Source organism: Apaloderma vittatum, unplaced genomic scaffold (assembly GCF_000703405.1).
Source record: "Apaloderma vittatum isolate BGI_N311 unplaced genomic scaffold, ASM70340v1 scaffold7170, whole genome shotgun sequence".
Lineage (NCBI taxonomy): Eukaryota > Metazoa > Chordata > Aves > Trogoniformes > Trogonidae > Apaloderma > Apaloderma vittatum.
The window spans coordinates 18,402-35,192 of NW_009696103.1; the positions used below are offsets into that span (position 1 = coordinate 18,402).

Consider the following 16,791-nt stretch of genomic DNA (forward strand, 5'->3'; position numbering starts at 1 on the left):
TTGTTTAGCATCTTTAAGTCCCTCTTTCCCCTCTACATATTAACTTTGAGCCTCAGTACCACAGGTACTACCAGTAGTAGTCTTCAGGTCTAAAAAGTTAAATACTTCTAATAAGGGTTTTGTTTTGACATTTTATCTAAACTGTCGCAGTGATTTAATTTTTGAAGGAAGGATTTTATCATTTTCTCTATTTCAAAAAAGCTTGACTTGCTCTTAGCTGTCTTCACGAATGGCTGTTGCGCCATCAAGAAATTAACATGCTCTTGCATGTAACCACAGTGAGCACTAGTTAGATTAGGCTATGCCTATTTATTTTTTTTAAATTATTGAACAATGTATTAATCTATTTATTTCCATAGCTTTTTTTAAGAAGAAAGAAATCTAAACTCTGCAATCATTTCAGTTTTAGGTAAGAAAGAATCGCCATCACCTCTGAGAAAAGCAAAACACTAAATGCAATATTCAAGATTATTCTTGTGTCATTTTTAAATCAGGTTTGAAACTGGTACGTAGAAAGCTCAGTGCATCCATCACCTTGAATGGTGACTTAAGACACTTTGGAAAAAACCTACTCCCCATCCCAGGAATAAGTTTTTTACTCCCACCAACAGTCCAAAGCAGAGAAAAGAAACCCTTTGTACCTGACGGATTCTTTGCACTCAGTGGCCACTCCAAGAGCCACAGTCAATTTTTATTACCCACAATTTTAACGTTCTTTCATTCCAAGAAGAAAAAATGTCCATGATAAGTTATCGAAAATTAATTGTTCAAATCAGTGTAATATTTATTTAAAAAATAGGGATTAAGTATATAGATGGGTACAAGTAATAAGAATCAGTTTTCATTTATTACTACTACAAATGTATAGGTGTATAACAATCACAATATAAACTGCTTAATACAAAACTCAAACCAGTAAAACCTATGTATTTTACAACTGCTTGTAAGAAAACAAACTGCTACGTGACACATAATAATCAGTTGTACAACACAATGCTGTAAAAAAATGATACATCAACTTGTCCTGTATTATTGATTCCATTAAGTTTATTTCAGTATGTAATAGCGACTCTCCCACATTCTCTCCTTCACGGATTCTCCTTTAAAAGCAAGATCTAACATAAAATTTCCAGGAAAATGTTTTTATGATTGAACAACCAACCTACAATTTACCAGTTGTGGCCCAATAAGTTGTCAGTGACATTTTCCAAAGTCTAAATCCCTTTTTTAAAAACAGAATTCCTTGAAAGCAATCAGTTCAAAAAACCTTAAAAGTGTCCAAACCTAAATAATCCTGCTAGGCAACTAACATTCTCCAATAATTGTGTCCTGAGCAAATCTGACACCAACAACATACACTATAAAATTCCTAATTTTACAGTTTGAGTTTCTCTTAATATCAAAAATACCCCAAAACTCCCACACTCCAGGAACATTTGAAACCTACCAATTAAGAATTGCCTTTATCACCACTCCAAACCAGATGTACACGAGCACTCGAATTAAGCTTCTCACAGCCTATTACAGTTTCCCCCTTACCAAGTATTTCCAAAAAAAATTACAAACTTGCTTGAATAAAGTCTTCTGTCAGAACTGAATGCACCAAAACAAATTTGTCTCAATTTTGAAGGTTCTCTTCAGGATCCTCACCATAATGCACAACACTTGACAATACCTGTGAAAATTCCTGGTACTGCAAACTGCTCCTCCTCCCCAGACCAAACCAGAACATACAACTTGCTACCCACTTCCTTCTCATTCTCAAATACATATCTAAGGACAAAATACAAAAGCATCTGAACAAACAGAATACATTCTGTAACACGAGTTAAGTACAGATTTATCATTTGACCTTTCAAAATTCCAGGTTCATTTCATAATTCCATGTGCAGTGCATGTTACACTGGTTCTGTGGGAATGTCTCAAGTTCAAAGTTAATCTCATGCCTTTCTGTTTCTTCGAGAGACAGTATTCAACGTTTCTTCAAGTCTTTCCATGGCTTCTGGGCATGCCTATGTTTTTAGAATCTTGGAAACCTATCCTGTCCCTTTTCGTACAGCTGTGACAAAAAAATAACGCTTATGTTACCTTTTCGGTTACGCTGTTTTCATATGTATGTTCCCAGACTTGGCAATTGCACACTGCATATGCACAAGAACAGTCATCCCCAAAAGCATCAAAACTGAGGGTCCAAAGAGAAAGTACAAACATACATGATGGAACATTAATGAATTTCAAACCAGTCGGCACTGTACTCCTCTTTCTCTTGGACCATTGGTGTCTTAAAAATGGAAAGAGATGAAGAAAGAACCCAAAGCAATGTGCAGCACCGGGGCCACTCACACATTCAAGTGTGAACTTCAAAATCAGGTAAAGAAATTTCTTGCTAGTAAAAAAATACTTTCATATTTCATAACACTATCCCTACAACTCAGAGTAGGCAAAAAAAGAAAGAAAAAAATCCCCCAATTGCATACCCTCCCCCAAAACATTTAGTATTTCATAGCTATCCTATTATACCATAAATACTGTGATTAACATCTAAACCTTCCAGCCAGCATTAGCAATGGTTCAGAGATAAGCTGGCTCTGTAATACACACAAGACATCAGCATCAGATTTATTGATTTGCAATTATTTTAAACCACAATTATTACTATCTTAACAGTTTTACGAAAAAAACTAACAACGAACCAGGGAAAGAAAATGAAAGCACAAAATTTAACACATGGAAGGATGAAAGTAACAGTTAATTTTGAATTCTTATGTTGTACAGTGAAGGAGATTAGACATAGTACAGGTACACAGCCAACATGTAATCAGTTAAGAGCGTTCTCACAGCAAAGTCCAATCTGTGCGCTCTCCACATTTTTCGACATTTCGACTGCATACAAGCAAGCTTTTCCATCTAAAAATGAACATCGCTTAAGGACCAGTAAACCTGCGTGTTGGGCTTGCTATTAACATACTTGTGATTCATCCATTAGAAACAGAAATTATTAACAGAAAGTTTAATCTCAGTTCTATATTCACTAATAATAAACAGGTATAGCTATTGGAGCAATATCCAAAAAGGCCAGTAGTAAAAGGTCCATTTCAGGAAGTTTGCTCTCACTGACCTTAATTCCATTTTTAGAAGTCCTTGTTATCTGAGACTTCTAATGAGAAGCAAAACCTTGTTATGAATAACAAGATAAATCTAAGGTATATTAGGGTTTATTTATTTATAAGTGAAGAAGTATTATTACCTGCTTGTATTCACCAACGCAGTTCTGACAGCAGAAGCGTTTCTGCTGACCATCAATAGTAAGAATATTATTTCCAGCTCCTTTACTGGGCAAATACTCCCCACAATGCTCACAGCAATTCATTATTAAACCATTTGCCATCCTGTATCTATTGAAGCAATGGTCACTGCACAGCTTATGAGTCATATTTTTAAAGCTAACTTCATGACGAATCTAAAAAATAAAAATGAAGAGTATTCTATCACCACACAAGCTCAATGTTGCCTGAAACTACGAGACAAGTTAAAGTCTTACATGCAAGTACAGTAACTAAAATCAGATTACACTAGCTCACTATTTTAAGAACAGAGATGCTTGAGATGATCATGAAATATGGAAACACAAATTGGTATTTCTGTTGTCCCCAAAGTTCTAGGAAAAATACTGGACCCATCTGCTCTTGTAGCCTGCAAAGATCACAGGGAAGGATGTAACGATTGCGTATTAGAGCAAAAGGTCAATTTACGCTATAAAACACTCAATTTGCAGGCTACCCAACATGGCATATAAAGACCAGTCAGACACATATGCTGTGTAAAAGCAGTAGCCTGAACTATGGTAGGCCCAGTAATGTCATTGAGAGTTAATTAATACATTAATGAGAATTTCTCATTATGTATATACTACTATCTCTAAAAATAGTTGCATTATCTTTCAAAACATAGAGTAAATCTTGACTTTTTACAAAGTGATCCTTCTGTGTGGGAGATCTGGGTCATAATTACAAGATTCTATATCTAGTAAAATTGTTGACAGTAGCAACAAGATATCAGCAAAAGGCACTTCAAGTGTTTGAAAGAAAAATCAAATAATAGTCTGAATTCTTTCTTCTTTCACGTGTTCTTCATGAATATTAATCCTGCATATGTTAATATCTTGCTGTATATGAAAATATTGCATCAGATTTTAAAGTTTCTTATTTTGAATTATCTTATTTTAGAATATAAGCTATTAATATTGTCATTGTTGAGAAAGATAAGAGAAAAATCAGTCAACCAGACCTCAGTTAGTTTACCACAGATAGTACATCTTGATTTATTCAAAACTCCTTTTGAGGGATTCTGTTTATCTTCATAGAAGGATAAACATGATGTACTGCAGAATTCCTGGAAAGACTCACTTGAATCAACTTGAGCAACAATGGTACCTTTCATTGTTGTTATATCTCTGAAAGACAAAAAATAAAAAATAAAAAACCCACCACACTTCTAGTGTGCTTCTGTATAAATACATACATATATACATAAAAACAAGAACACTTCACAGCTTGTAAGATTCATTGTTCCTTTAACGCTTACATTTCAAACCAGGACAGCTGTTAGTCATATAGCTAACAAGTTTAATAATATATTTACAACTACTGTAAGCAGAGTAAGTACAGCATCTTTCCTGTGTAAAAGCTTTTTTGTTTTTTTCCAATTTTGCCCTCATTACATTATTCTAGAACTAAGTGACATTAACATGCCATTAGGAACTAGATGTGACAAACTCAATCTTATACAAAAATTTAACACAGCAAATTTGAACTAGCCCTTCTGCATCTTTACAAAAAAAGCTGTACTTAAGTTTCACGTGAAAAAAATCAGATTTCAAGTAAAGAGTGAGAAATGGTATTATATTTAACTCCACCGTTTCCAGGATTAAATCTCAGGATAGAATAAGGAGAGGTTTTCCCATACTTATAAATACAACCAAAATGCTTAAAACTCTACCACTAACTTCCCTAGAAGTCTTATAATTTCAAATTTTTAAAAAGTTAATTCCATCATTAAAGTTCCAAAGCACCTGAACACTCTACACAGTTGCCTATGAAATTACAGTAAATTAATGCACTAAACCAGATAAGCAACTGTCAATAAAATTCATTTGAAATAGAATAGATCTTCTAATCAAACTGACACCATTCTTCACTAAAATTAATTCTACACTTCCTTGATCTTCAATTATGTGCTGCAAATATGAGCAAAAGTCACTAACATCATGCTTGCCAGTGCAGCTTTGTAATCAGGTCTCCCCAATTTCTATAGTAATTTCTAAGGTAGTTTTACTCTTAATCCCAAACTATCACATAATGTAAATTAGAAGCAATAAAGAGAAGAAACAAACACCTGCCCCTCTGTCTTCTAAGCAAAAAAAAATATTACTGACAGAGGAAATGCTACTGGGCAGAATAAATTTAAAAATTGACAGGGCACATCCAGATTTCTATTAATATCACAATGGATCACCACTTGGAAAAGACACGCCAGGCACTGATACCCGAGCATCACTTCTGAAAGTCTGACTTTCAACTACTATCATCTATCTAACCTACACTCAAGATCTCCTGGAGTTTGCTAGAGTTCCCTCATCCTTTCACTGAACAATCAGACAATATTGTCAGCTTCAGTAAGAAAAGAACACAGGAGCAAGTGTGGAGCAAAGAGTACCTGGTTTGGTACCACCTCCAGGTAGCAAAAATTCGGCAATAAAGCAAAAAAAATTTAAGAAAAAGGCTGGCTAAGATTGGGCTTCACACTGAAGCCATACTACAGAGAACAATTTCATGTACATACTGCCTTGTATTTAACTCTGAGTAAGCAACTACACACTAGTGGAAGAGCAAAGATCAACATCACCTTAAAAATGGTTCAAGACAGCTTCACAGAGGTTCTCTAGAAATCAAACACACTAAAACTATTTTAGGTAACACAAAAGCTAGAAATAAAGTAGTTTCCTCATGAGTCAAAAATAAAGCCTTTTCATTCAGGGCAGTTTTATACGTAGCCTCTTACAATACACAGATAAATATCTCCAAAGTTGCAATACAGCACATATTTTGCCATAAACTTTCAAGGCTTCAGTCAGAAATAAAAAGTTTAGTCTAAGCTTCATTTTTATATATAATGCAGCTAGCTCAATATAGTTTCACCAGATTTCTTCTAAAAAGAAATGTATAAACAAGCAAAAGCCAACTGAAAGAGTACAGGGTGCTTTTAACCAACTCCGTAGAGGAGAGGGATAAGGGAATTTGAGTTTCCACATCTATTTTAAAAAAGCTAAAATACACTGAATGCAGTAGGTTTTCAGTCTAACAAGGTATGAATACACAGCATATATCAATAATTCCTATAGCTTATTTTTTTTACCAAGTCTCAAGAAAAGAGACATACCCAGATCAATAGCTCACATGTAAATACAAGCCATTAATCCACCACACTGCATACTGAAGCAAAACTTTCTCACTAGTTTAAATCTAGGATTTAGCAAAGATCACTCTCTCCAAAACAAACATTAACAAAGGCAGTCTTTACTGCAAGCTTTCTTTAGTTCAGCAAGAGTTCATCAGTTAATCAGTGTCACTGCAGCGTGTACTGGATTGAGACTTTATCAAAAAAAATATGAAAAAGCACAAGTATCTCAGTAATTGGCACACTGAAAGAAATAATTTTGTACACCTAACACTACACATGGTACAATTATGGAAGACTTTTCTTTGGCAATTTTAAAGTTTGGGAAATAAAGGAAAATTCTAAGTCAAACCTAACCAATAATTTAGAATAAACCACTTCTAAGTATGCTCGTCACTTCTCTGTACTGTTCACTGAAGGTATCTTCAGTTTCAGAAGTCAACAGAGTTGTCCCTCACTACTGGGCAAGTTTAAGGCTTCTCCTCTCCCCAAACTGCCAACAGTAGAAGAGCTCCCAAATTTCTTCCAGCTTCTTGCCAATATCAGTTTCTCCTTCTTTCAAAGCCTCTTGATTTTATATATTTATCTACCTAAATCAATACTTTTTATACAACAGAAGGTCCACTTTTTTCCATAAAGGTCATTATATTTAAAGAACATTTCTTGTCACAAGATATATTATAACCTGGACATCTTGTCTTTTATAAAAAGAACAAAAACTCAAAGAAACATTAATTTTATAGGAACCATCTGCCATATTCCTAAATTAAAAAAATTGGTAGACTTTCTATTTTGTTGTAGGAGACACAGTGAATTCAACATTTGGAAACAACACTAAAGAGACACTATATAAAGCAGTTACATAGTCTTCATAGATTTTATACCACTAATGGAGCAATTCTCATACATGCATGAAAATCTTAAGTGTTACTGGATTTAGCTGCTAATAAGAAACAAAATTTAAAAATCCCTTACTTTCTGCACATAACGCAAAGTTTCTTTGGAGCAGGTTTGTGTGAGAATGATGAGAGGCAGGTAGTAGAACAAAAAAGGTGAGCTGATCCTTTTCGCTGATATGCTGTCTGTCCCTTTTGTAAAGGCTTTTTGCAGTTTGCACATGTGACTTTAACCTGTTTAGAAGGCTGCTGCTGGGCAGAAGGCTGGAAAATCTGTTTAGGAAGTGATGCTACAGGTGACAAGGAATCTACACCTGGTTGCTTTTGATTCCTAGGGAAGGAAGCTGACTGGGATATCCATGAATCTTCAAGACAAAAAACAAACATAGAAGTGAACAGTTATGGACATATATAGAAAATAACATTCACAGATATATGATCATAAAATCATTTTTCAGTTGGAACTGACAATTAACAAAAGAAAGATTATATTTTACAAATTCAGGCTATAAGTAAATGCTGTTTGATGGCACCACTCTCCATTGTTACAAAGCTTCAGAACATGAACAAATTTGAGGGATGGTCCCATCCCACATTTAATGACAGGTTTTGCAGACCTCAGTTCGCTTGCATGGGGTTTGCAAACTGGCAATTTTATCTTTAGACAAACAAAACTGCAATTACCAACTGCAATTTAAAAAAAAAAAAAGATACCAAGAGAGAACATGAAATTTCTAAGCTAAGATCTGAGATACAAACTTACAGATATACAGATAGATATAGATATATATTTACAAGAACATGAAATCTTAGATTTTCATTAGTTATTTTTAATAAAGCTTTAACAGGCATCACATGTCCAGCCCACTCTCACTGATAAACCTAGAATTGGGGCTTCCCATACTAGTTTCCTAGTCTAGCCTGCAGCCAGAGAACTCTACTGCAGTAAGAGCAAAGTGAAGTGGCTCCACATCTGGACGCTGCATCGGTCACTAATTCCTGTAACAGCTCCTGGCTTTCTTAACTTTTTCAGTGTAATGAATACCACTTCATGTGCAAACTGGCAAAGTCAAAAGAGCTCCATGTCTTCCCCAGTAGTAATCAATGAAGCTAGAAAGTAATATTTCGTTAAGTTCTGTGAGTACACAAATCCACAGCCCCGTGTTTCAGACTCCACTAGTCTTCCATCTGTATCTTTGGACAACAAACTACTATGGAATTCGAGCCAGCGCTGCCCAGTTTTTTGCAGCGAAACATACCACTGAGTAACTTGCAGAACAATACTTAAGCAAAAGATTTTCTCCAACAGAAGTACACCTAGAAAGATCACATGCTTCTGTTAAATTATATGTTCAGTATCTTGGTTTGGAGCAGAATACACAGTTCTGGTGGGAAAGAAAATCTCCAATAAAACAATTTCTAGGCTTTCCTCTGGTGTTTAAGCTTTCATTTTAAATACTTGTCACTAGAATTTAGGAACGTTGAGTTTCTGAAGAATGCCAAGAACATTACTTAAGCACGAATTTAAACCTGATTAGGAACTTCTTTCCATTATAAAAAGCATTCACACACATTTTCAATAGTATGTGTCAGTGATCCCAAAGTCTATCACAGCAACTGGGACTTACCTTTCAAGCTTTTTATTCCCACCATCTAGAACAGTACTTGACTCTTACTGAATAATTAACACCTGTGTAAATATTTCTGTATTGGGTAGTAAAGTAAGTTAGTATTGGTAAGTAAAGAGTAAACACAGCATTTACTGTAACTAAATAAAAATACTAAAGCCCTGAATGTCTTACTGCAGTAACTCAGTGTATTCCTGGAGTGTTATTACAACTTGTTATAAATTGTGATTACAACCAAAACCAGACAATTTTAAATTCTATAACTTCAGATAACAAAAACCTTAACCTATAGACTTCAGCAACTGCCTATACCTTAGTCTTAAGAGATGTTATCTTGGTCCCTTAAACAGAAGGCACCCTTTCCTCATACTATTTTCTCAAGCCATCTCCTTCCCCAAGAGGGATTTTATTAACAACATATTCTGCTGCATAGTTTTAAAATCAAATTTAGGGATGAAGTTTCAAGAACCCTTGTTATAGCAACAAACAACGCACATTCCTGAGCAAGCAGAAGATCACTTTCCAGTGACTTTGTAGCTGTCAAGGATGTCCTATTCCTCAGACATAGAATCATAGAATGGCCTAGGCTGGAAGGGACCTTAGAGATCATCTAGTCCAATCTCCCTGTCATGGGCAGGGACGCCACTTCTCGACTAGACCAGGCAACACATGGGGACCGAGCGGGAATCGAACCCGCAACCTCGGTGTTGGTCCTTGTTGCCAGCACCACGCTCAAACCACTGAGCTAATCGGTCCCCCACTGAGCTAACTGGCCCCCAATGTGAGACAAGAAGTGAGGAAGAGGGAAAAGAAGCAGAACAAAACACACTCCTCTAAGTCCTTAGAAGTTTACCTTTGACGGGATGAGTATCCATACCAACAAACTGAGATATCTTACCGCAGCACTTAAAATTCACTTGTATACTACCAGGTCTCCTACCTGTTAGGACCTTAACACCTCAGATTATTTTGAGATTTCCCTTTTCTTATAGGTTTCACATGAGAGCAGATTGCATCTCTTAGCAGGAATACATAGCATGTGCAGTAAAGTTACATGTATTGGTAACTCAAGTAGTGCTCAACCACTGCTTACAAAAACTTGAGTTTGCTAGGCTCACTTGGGTTTGAAATTTTTACCATGACTTCTTAGTACCTCACTAAAACTATTTCAGTATTTCCTTAGTATCTTAAGGCTTCAGACAACCTCCTTTAACTAGTAAGTTCTTCCACATTGTACCTTCATAGACATTACTTTTTATATTGTGACTTTTCTTCAAATCTCACTTTTTAACCCTGTTGCCTCCTCCATTTTACATTCTCTACAAAGGCCCTCTGAAATCTGTTTTTCATGTTCTTGAACTGAGAATGTGTAGGACACTTCCTTAGTTGATTCCTGATGAGTTTCTATGTCTCACTGCCCTTATGTCTTCATCCTTCAGGTTCCTACCTCCAAGTCTTCTACATCCAAGTTTATGAGACTGTACACAGTTTCATGTTCAATTTCTTCTTACTGTAACAGCTGTTCAGAGCATTCCCATTCTTTGACACTTGTTCCTGCTATAAACTCTTCTAAAATTATGCCTGACTCATGTGCACTAATACATTTATTTGTGGAGCCATCTTGCAAAAGTGGCTCAATGAAACTGTTGTTTTAAAAAAGCTTAAAAAAATAATCGGCGCAACTTGGGGCAGAGGTGGGGAGGAAGACAGCAACAGAGCTTCACAGAAGTATGCAGTTCTTGAAACATATTCAGCTAAGTCTGCATTAATAACCTGGTTCAGATCACAACAATTACAAACTGCATCCTCAATTTATTAGGTTGGTTCCATTCTTGGAGCAGTTTTGAGGCACAAAAACAAAACTCCATTCAGAAAAACAAAACCTAAGCTCCAGTAGAAAAGCACTTGAAACTCATCTACATGGACTTTGGTTCATATACCTGGACTTCTCCAAGACCTCTGATACGCTCCCTCACAACATTCTTGCTGCTCAACAGGAGACATGGATTTGTTGAGTAAAGAAATTGGCTGGATGGTTTTGTACAGTTAACAGCTCAATGTCCACACAGAAAGCAGCAATGAGCTGTGCCCCTCAAAAGTCCCTCCGGGACTGAGGCTATGTAATAATCCTACTATGTTTTTGGTAATAAGTGCACCCTCAGGAAGTCTGCAGATGACATGAAGCTGAGTAGTGCAGCTGATAAGCTAGAGGGAAGGGATGCCATCCAGAGGGACCTTGACAGGCCTGAGAAATGGACCCCCATGAACTTGAAGAAGCTCACCAAGGCCACGTGCCAAGGCCTTTCACCTGAGCCAGGACCATTCTCAATATCAGCACAAAGTGGAGGATGAAGGGACTGAGAGCAGCCCTGCAGAGAAGGACTTGAGGCTACACCAGTGGATGAAAAACTGGACATGAGCTGCAATGTGTTCCTGCAGCCCAGGAAGCGAACCATATCCTGGGCTGCAGTAAAAGAAGCATGGCCAGCAGGTAAAGGGAGGTGATTCTGCCCCTCTGCTCTGGTGAGACCCCACCTGGAGTACTGCATTCAGCTCTGGGGTCCCCAGTCCAAGACAGACATGGGCCTGTTAGAGCAGGTCCAGTGGAGGGCCACAAAAAATTACAGAAAGCTAGACCACCACACCTGTAAAAATAGGCCAAGAGAATTATGGCTGTTCAGCATGGAAAACAGAAGGCTCTGGGGAGACCTTATTACAGTCTTTCACTGTATAACACGGGCTTATAAAGAAAGATGGTGAGATTCTTTTACTAAGACCTGCAGTGACAGGGCAAGGGTGGTGGTTTTAAAGTGAAAGAGAGGAGATTTAAGATTGGACACAAGGAATACATTTTTAAGATGAAGGTAGCAAAATGCTGAACAGCCTGCCCAGAGAAGCTGTGGATGTCCCATCACCTGAAGTGTTCAGAGTCTGGCTGGACAGGGCTTTGAGCAATCTGATCCAGTGAAAGATGTCCCTGCCTAGGGCAAGGTAGTTGGACAAGGTGCTCTTTAAAGGATCCTTCCACCTCAAACCACTCTATGAAACATACTCCAGTGCTTACTAAGGACATTAGGTTTTGAATTAATCTGTTGGAAGGAAGTTTCTGTTATGCCCCTACTGCTTCCCATAGAGTGGGGGCAGTCTGACGCAGAAGAAATTTTCCAAACCACAATCAGAATCCTAGAACCATGTAGCTTGGAAAAGACCTTTAGGATCATCAAGTCCAACCACTAACCTAGCACTGCCAGGTCTAGCACTAAACGATGGTCCTAAGCACCGCTTCTACACATCTTTTACACACCTCCAGGAATGGCGACTCAACCACACTCCTGGGCAGCCTGTCCAAATGCTTAATAACTCTTCCAGTGAAGAATTTTTTCCTAATAACCAACCTAAACCTCCATCAGCACAACCTGAAGCCATTTCCTCTCGTCCTATCACTTGTTACTTGAGAGCAGAGACCAACTAACCTCCACCTCACTAATGTCTCCCCCCTCAGCCTCCAATAGCAGTTTCCTCAGCCGCTCTTCAGAAGACTTGTTCTCTAGACCCTCCACCACCTTTACTGCCCTTGTTTGGGCATGCTCCAGCACCTCAGTGTCTTTCTTGGAGTGAAAGGCCCAAAACTGAACACAGGATTCAAGGTGTGGCCTCACCAGTGCCCAGTACAGGGGGACTATTACTTCCCTAGTCCTGCTGGCCGCACCATTTCTGATACAAATACATACAATATATTTCCCTAGACTTCGCTATCAACAATTTTGACCTATCATTTTTCTAACAACATGTAGGTGTCACATGTCCTAATTCCTTTGTCACTAGGAGTAAAAAACAAAGTAACAGGAAAAAATGCATGTGTACATTTTCAAGGATTCAAATCCTCTATACAGGAAGCAAATATGAATAACAGGACTCATCGAAGATGTAAGCAGAATGTCTTTAGGTAACGGACTAGCTCAGAGATCTGCCAAATTGCTCTGTAAACAGATGTATTAAGTCCTTACGTAAAGTTTGGACATTTAACACATGCTAACTACCAAATCCCTAAAGAAAGTTGTGGTATCTGAAAAAAGTTTGCTATCCAACTTCTTACACCCAGCTATGAACTATAATCAGTGTTTTTCAATCCGTGATCTTCAAATTATGTAAATCAAAGCATTTTTGTTATCGGTAGGCTTAAATTAACTAAGCAGGAGTCTCCACGTCCATTGAAATTATTTTAGAAATCTGGAAATCAGAACAGATGGAACACTATTGATCCATAAAAGGTTAATCTACCCTTAGAAATCTTCAACTGAAATTGTGTAGAATATATTAAATATAATTAAGATCAAATGCTTCCCATCATATTATTAAAGTTTCTAAGAGGCAGGGTTATGCTCTACTGACAAGATTTTCAACAAAGGGAGGCAACTTTCAGGGAAAAAGTACAAAATTTAAATTTGTATTTTGAAAGCCTTTCCTTCACACTCTTGTAAGAACAGAACCTTTAAATGATCCGCACCTACCGTGTTTCAGGCTTTTTCTCGTGTAAAAGTCATTTCCACTATAGCCATCTTCTTTCTTCTTCTTGTTTCTTCTTCTCATGTTCTTTGTCATTTTTCTAATTCCTCTCATTTCACATTTTTCTCCTTCACTTTCACCTACAGCAACCTGTCCTCCTTCTCTTTAAAGCTCCTGCTCCTTATTTTCACGCACAGACCATAGCCATAAAAAAACCCCTGTATCTGTATACCTTGAAATACACCTCTCGTACCTACTTGCAAACTTTACTTTTTCCTCCCTTCTGAGTAAGGTGGGTTTTTTTCCATCAAATCCCTAAAAGGACTCCCAACCACCACTCCTGTCACTGGACTCCATCTATTTCAGTACACCAGCCTATCAATCTTCATACAGCAAAATTCTGGTGTGTCTCTGTTAATCACACCAAAAATAAAAGTTCAGCAGTTTAAGGGAAAGCACCTGCTGATTTTCTTGAGATGTGCCTTCCCCAAGAAATACAAAGGCACTACTTTACAGTAAAGTTCTTATCCACAACTACTTGACCATCTGTGATAACACAGTAATCACACCCCATGTCTAAAGGATCAACTAACAGTAGGGGGAATGTCAGTTATAAAAGATTAGGAACTTAATGTCTAAACTATTAAGTAAGACACCCAGACTAGAAAAACTTTCCGGTTTTCAACTTCAGAAGTCAATTTTTGAAAAAACAAAAAACACCCCAATCTAACACCCAACTTAAAGCTTAACTTCATACTGCTATTTCCATACTACAGTAAGAATGGTATTAATACTTGTACAAAAATACATTTGGTAACATATGACCAAATGTAAAAACTGTGCTATTTAAATATTCATTGAAAAACAGGTTTAAAAAAAAAAGTTCATATGTTATAATCAGCACATGAGCAAATTACAAAATGGTGCATTACCAAGGGTCTACTGCACCCAGATTGTAACTGCTTTTAATTTTCCTTTTAAAACTACCCTAACTAGTCTGAAGTAAAACCTGTAGCAGAAGTGGCAATTTGGCTTTTGCCCCCCACTTCTATTTTAACATGGCAGCAGAGTACCAGTATATGTTGGAACCTGGAAGGTTTTGAATGGCTTACGTGAAAGCTTAAATTCTGTAGAAGAGCAATTCCAGAAGAACATTCATGGCTGCTCCATTTGGCTTTTAGCAATACCTGTTTACTTGCTAAATCAGAAGACAATTCACTACAATTTACAGAGACACAGAACAGAACCAGCCACCTAATTAATATTGTATGATATAAATACATACTATCATGAGCAACTAAACAGCAATTATAAAGTGTGTACAACATACTGCAGGAATACGTGAGTCCACAAGTAACTTGGACTCTGTTTTGCTAAGCACTGTAAATATCAAGAATTGCTCAGCATGCAACGAATTATGACAGCTAGCTACTTATAACTTACAGACCTCCAAATTAATTTTTTTGCATGTCAAATTATATTCTGATGGCAAGAAAACATCAGTAAAATAATACTGCAATAACTTTGATGCATTACACAGAACTCCACAAAAAGATACGAAAGTTACCTAGATACACTAACCTTTATTTCTGTATACGAAAGGAGTAGCTTAAATCATAAAGAAAGCTTTGCTTCAGATACAAATACTTGTTTCTCAAAACATTTGAAAATACCGGTTACTGCTAAACTGGGATAGTTTACCTACTGAACACATACCGCCATTGAACATAATTTATTCCGGAGTCACAGATAAGGTTGCGACGAGGATGAAGGGAAGCAAGATCTTCCATACAAATTAAGCTAAATAACTAAACAGCATCACTGCCAAAAATATTTTAATCAAACATTCTATTACTTATTTTCAGCTTTTAAGGAAATGTTCAGAATTGCAACTTACCAGGATTATGATGAGTCACAGATTCTCCATTTTGAAATACATCTCCAGCCACACTCATTCTACCAGGATTGAAAGGTCCTACACCAGTCTTGGTCTGTGAAGTCAAAGATGGGGTGTATGTTTGTATATTAACACCAAAATTACTTGACTGCAGTCCGTTAGATACATCTCCCAAGCTGGCATTCTGCAGTGATGTTACATGTGTAATCATTAAGTTCATGTCACGCCCTTCAGCATTTTCTAAATGACCACTCACTGAGCTCATAGCACCTGTTTCTAAGGTAGTAACATTAGCAATCTGAATTTCAGAGTCTGGTTCTGTGGTTATACCACTATTACCTATTCCTGAATTTACCTTACTTCTTGAAAAACTGGAAGCTGAGAATTCCATATCGTTGGCTCTATTTTTACACTCTGGAAGTCTTCGTTCATTAAAACTGGAAGCATTCTTCTCCTGCCCTTGATTTGTTTCTGTGTCTTCTTCATCATCAATAATAATAGTTTCACTTATACTCCCCTTTTGAGAATTTAAGTCTTTTGGAGAAGAAAGCATTTTGCAGTCATTCCCTTGAAGTTCTTCATTTTTCGATGATGTAAATGCAGTGCTCCTTTGATCTGCTATCAAGGATGTAGAATTTTGTGGTGGTTTTACAGGTTCGATAAAAACTACATCATCGTCATCTTCTGTAGGCGAGTTTTGGAATTTATTAGATCTAGAAACTAAAGAACTTGGTGGACCTCCAAATGTATTTCCTACATTTGCAAGGCCTGCTGCCATGGTGGGATCTCCTAGTAGACCAGAAGTGTGTTCAGACAAATCTAATCCTCCCAGAGGACTCGTGTCCATTCCAGATTTGCTGCTTAAAAAAAGCATAAAGCGAGAAAAAAAACACATCCAACTTCAGAGTAAGACATAACTTTTCAACAAGATTTCTTAAAAATAACTACAAAATTAACAGCTCCAACTTTTGTTTTCCTCCTAAGATCACAAAGAAAAAAATGGAGTTTCTCTACACTCTTCTTTGAATGTCTTAACATTCATTTACTTGCTAATCCTATAGCAGTAAAAAAATACTGCCATCACCAACATTTCCCACACAACAGCTACGCATCATTGTGTTTAACAATACATACATACACAGGAAACAGAATTTTTTTATGGCATCTGTTACGTGACCCTGATTTCCTAGTTCCTTTCCCACCCATATATGCACACAATGATCATGTAACCCTGCCTTTGTTAGACCATAAAGCAAGATCAAAAGTCAGACACAAATTTGAATTCCTATTAAATTTCATTCCTAATGGAAATATTAAAGAGTTTCAATATCAATAGATTTATACAATATAAGACTGGAGGGCATATCCAAATGTCTTAGCAAAACAAGCAAACAAAAACAATTCCACT

General features: G+C 36.9%; 1 protein-coding gene and 1 non-coding gene across 3 annotated transcripts; both read right to left on the reverse strand.

Annotated features, from left to right (window-relative positions):
• Window positions 1-3,170: 3,170 nt before the first annotated feature.
• Window positions 3,171-16,230, reverse strand: ZMYM5 (zinc finger, MYM-type 5). 2 transcript variants are annotated; one of them, XM_009873469.1, is made up of 5 exons: window positions 15,739-16,230; window positions 15,384-15,477; window positions 7,432-7,717; window positions 4,288-4,453; window positions 3,171-3,460 (listed from the first exon to the last, which is right to left on the reverse strand). In XM_009873469.1, exons 1-5 carry the CDS (start codon window positions 16,228-16,230, stop codon window positions 3,224-3,226), a joined length of 1,275 nt encoding a protein of 424 aa, XP_009871771.1. In that variant the 3' UTR covers window positions 3,171-3,223. The 2 variants fall into 2 exon arrangements, with proteins under 2 accessions (XP_009871771.1, XP_009871762.1); XM_009873460.1 differs by having other exon boundaries at window positions 15,384-16,230.
• Window positions 9,653-9,736, reverse strand: TRNAA-GGC. The gene is given in 2 exon segments: window positions 9,653-9,688; window positions 9,699-9,736. It is a non-coding gene; the product is annotated as a tRNA-Ala (tRNA).
• Window positions 16,231-16,791: the final 561 nt, after the last annotated feature.

Coding starts and splice junctions, on each gene's coding strand:
- ZMYM5 (XM_009873460.1), bottom strand. CDS start 16,230: ATGGACACGAGTCCTCTGGGAGGATTAGATTTGTCTGAACACACTTCT. Junction 7,718..15,383: donor TGTGACTCATCATAATCCTG/GTAAGTTGCAAT, acceptor TTTGTCTTGAAG/ATTCATGGATATCCCAGTCA. Junction 3,461..4,287: donor TCTGTGGTAAACTAACTGAG/GTCTGGTTGACT, acceptor TTTATTTTTTAG/ATTCGTCATGAAGTTAGCTT.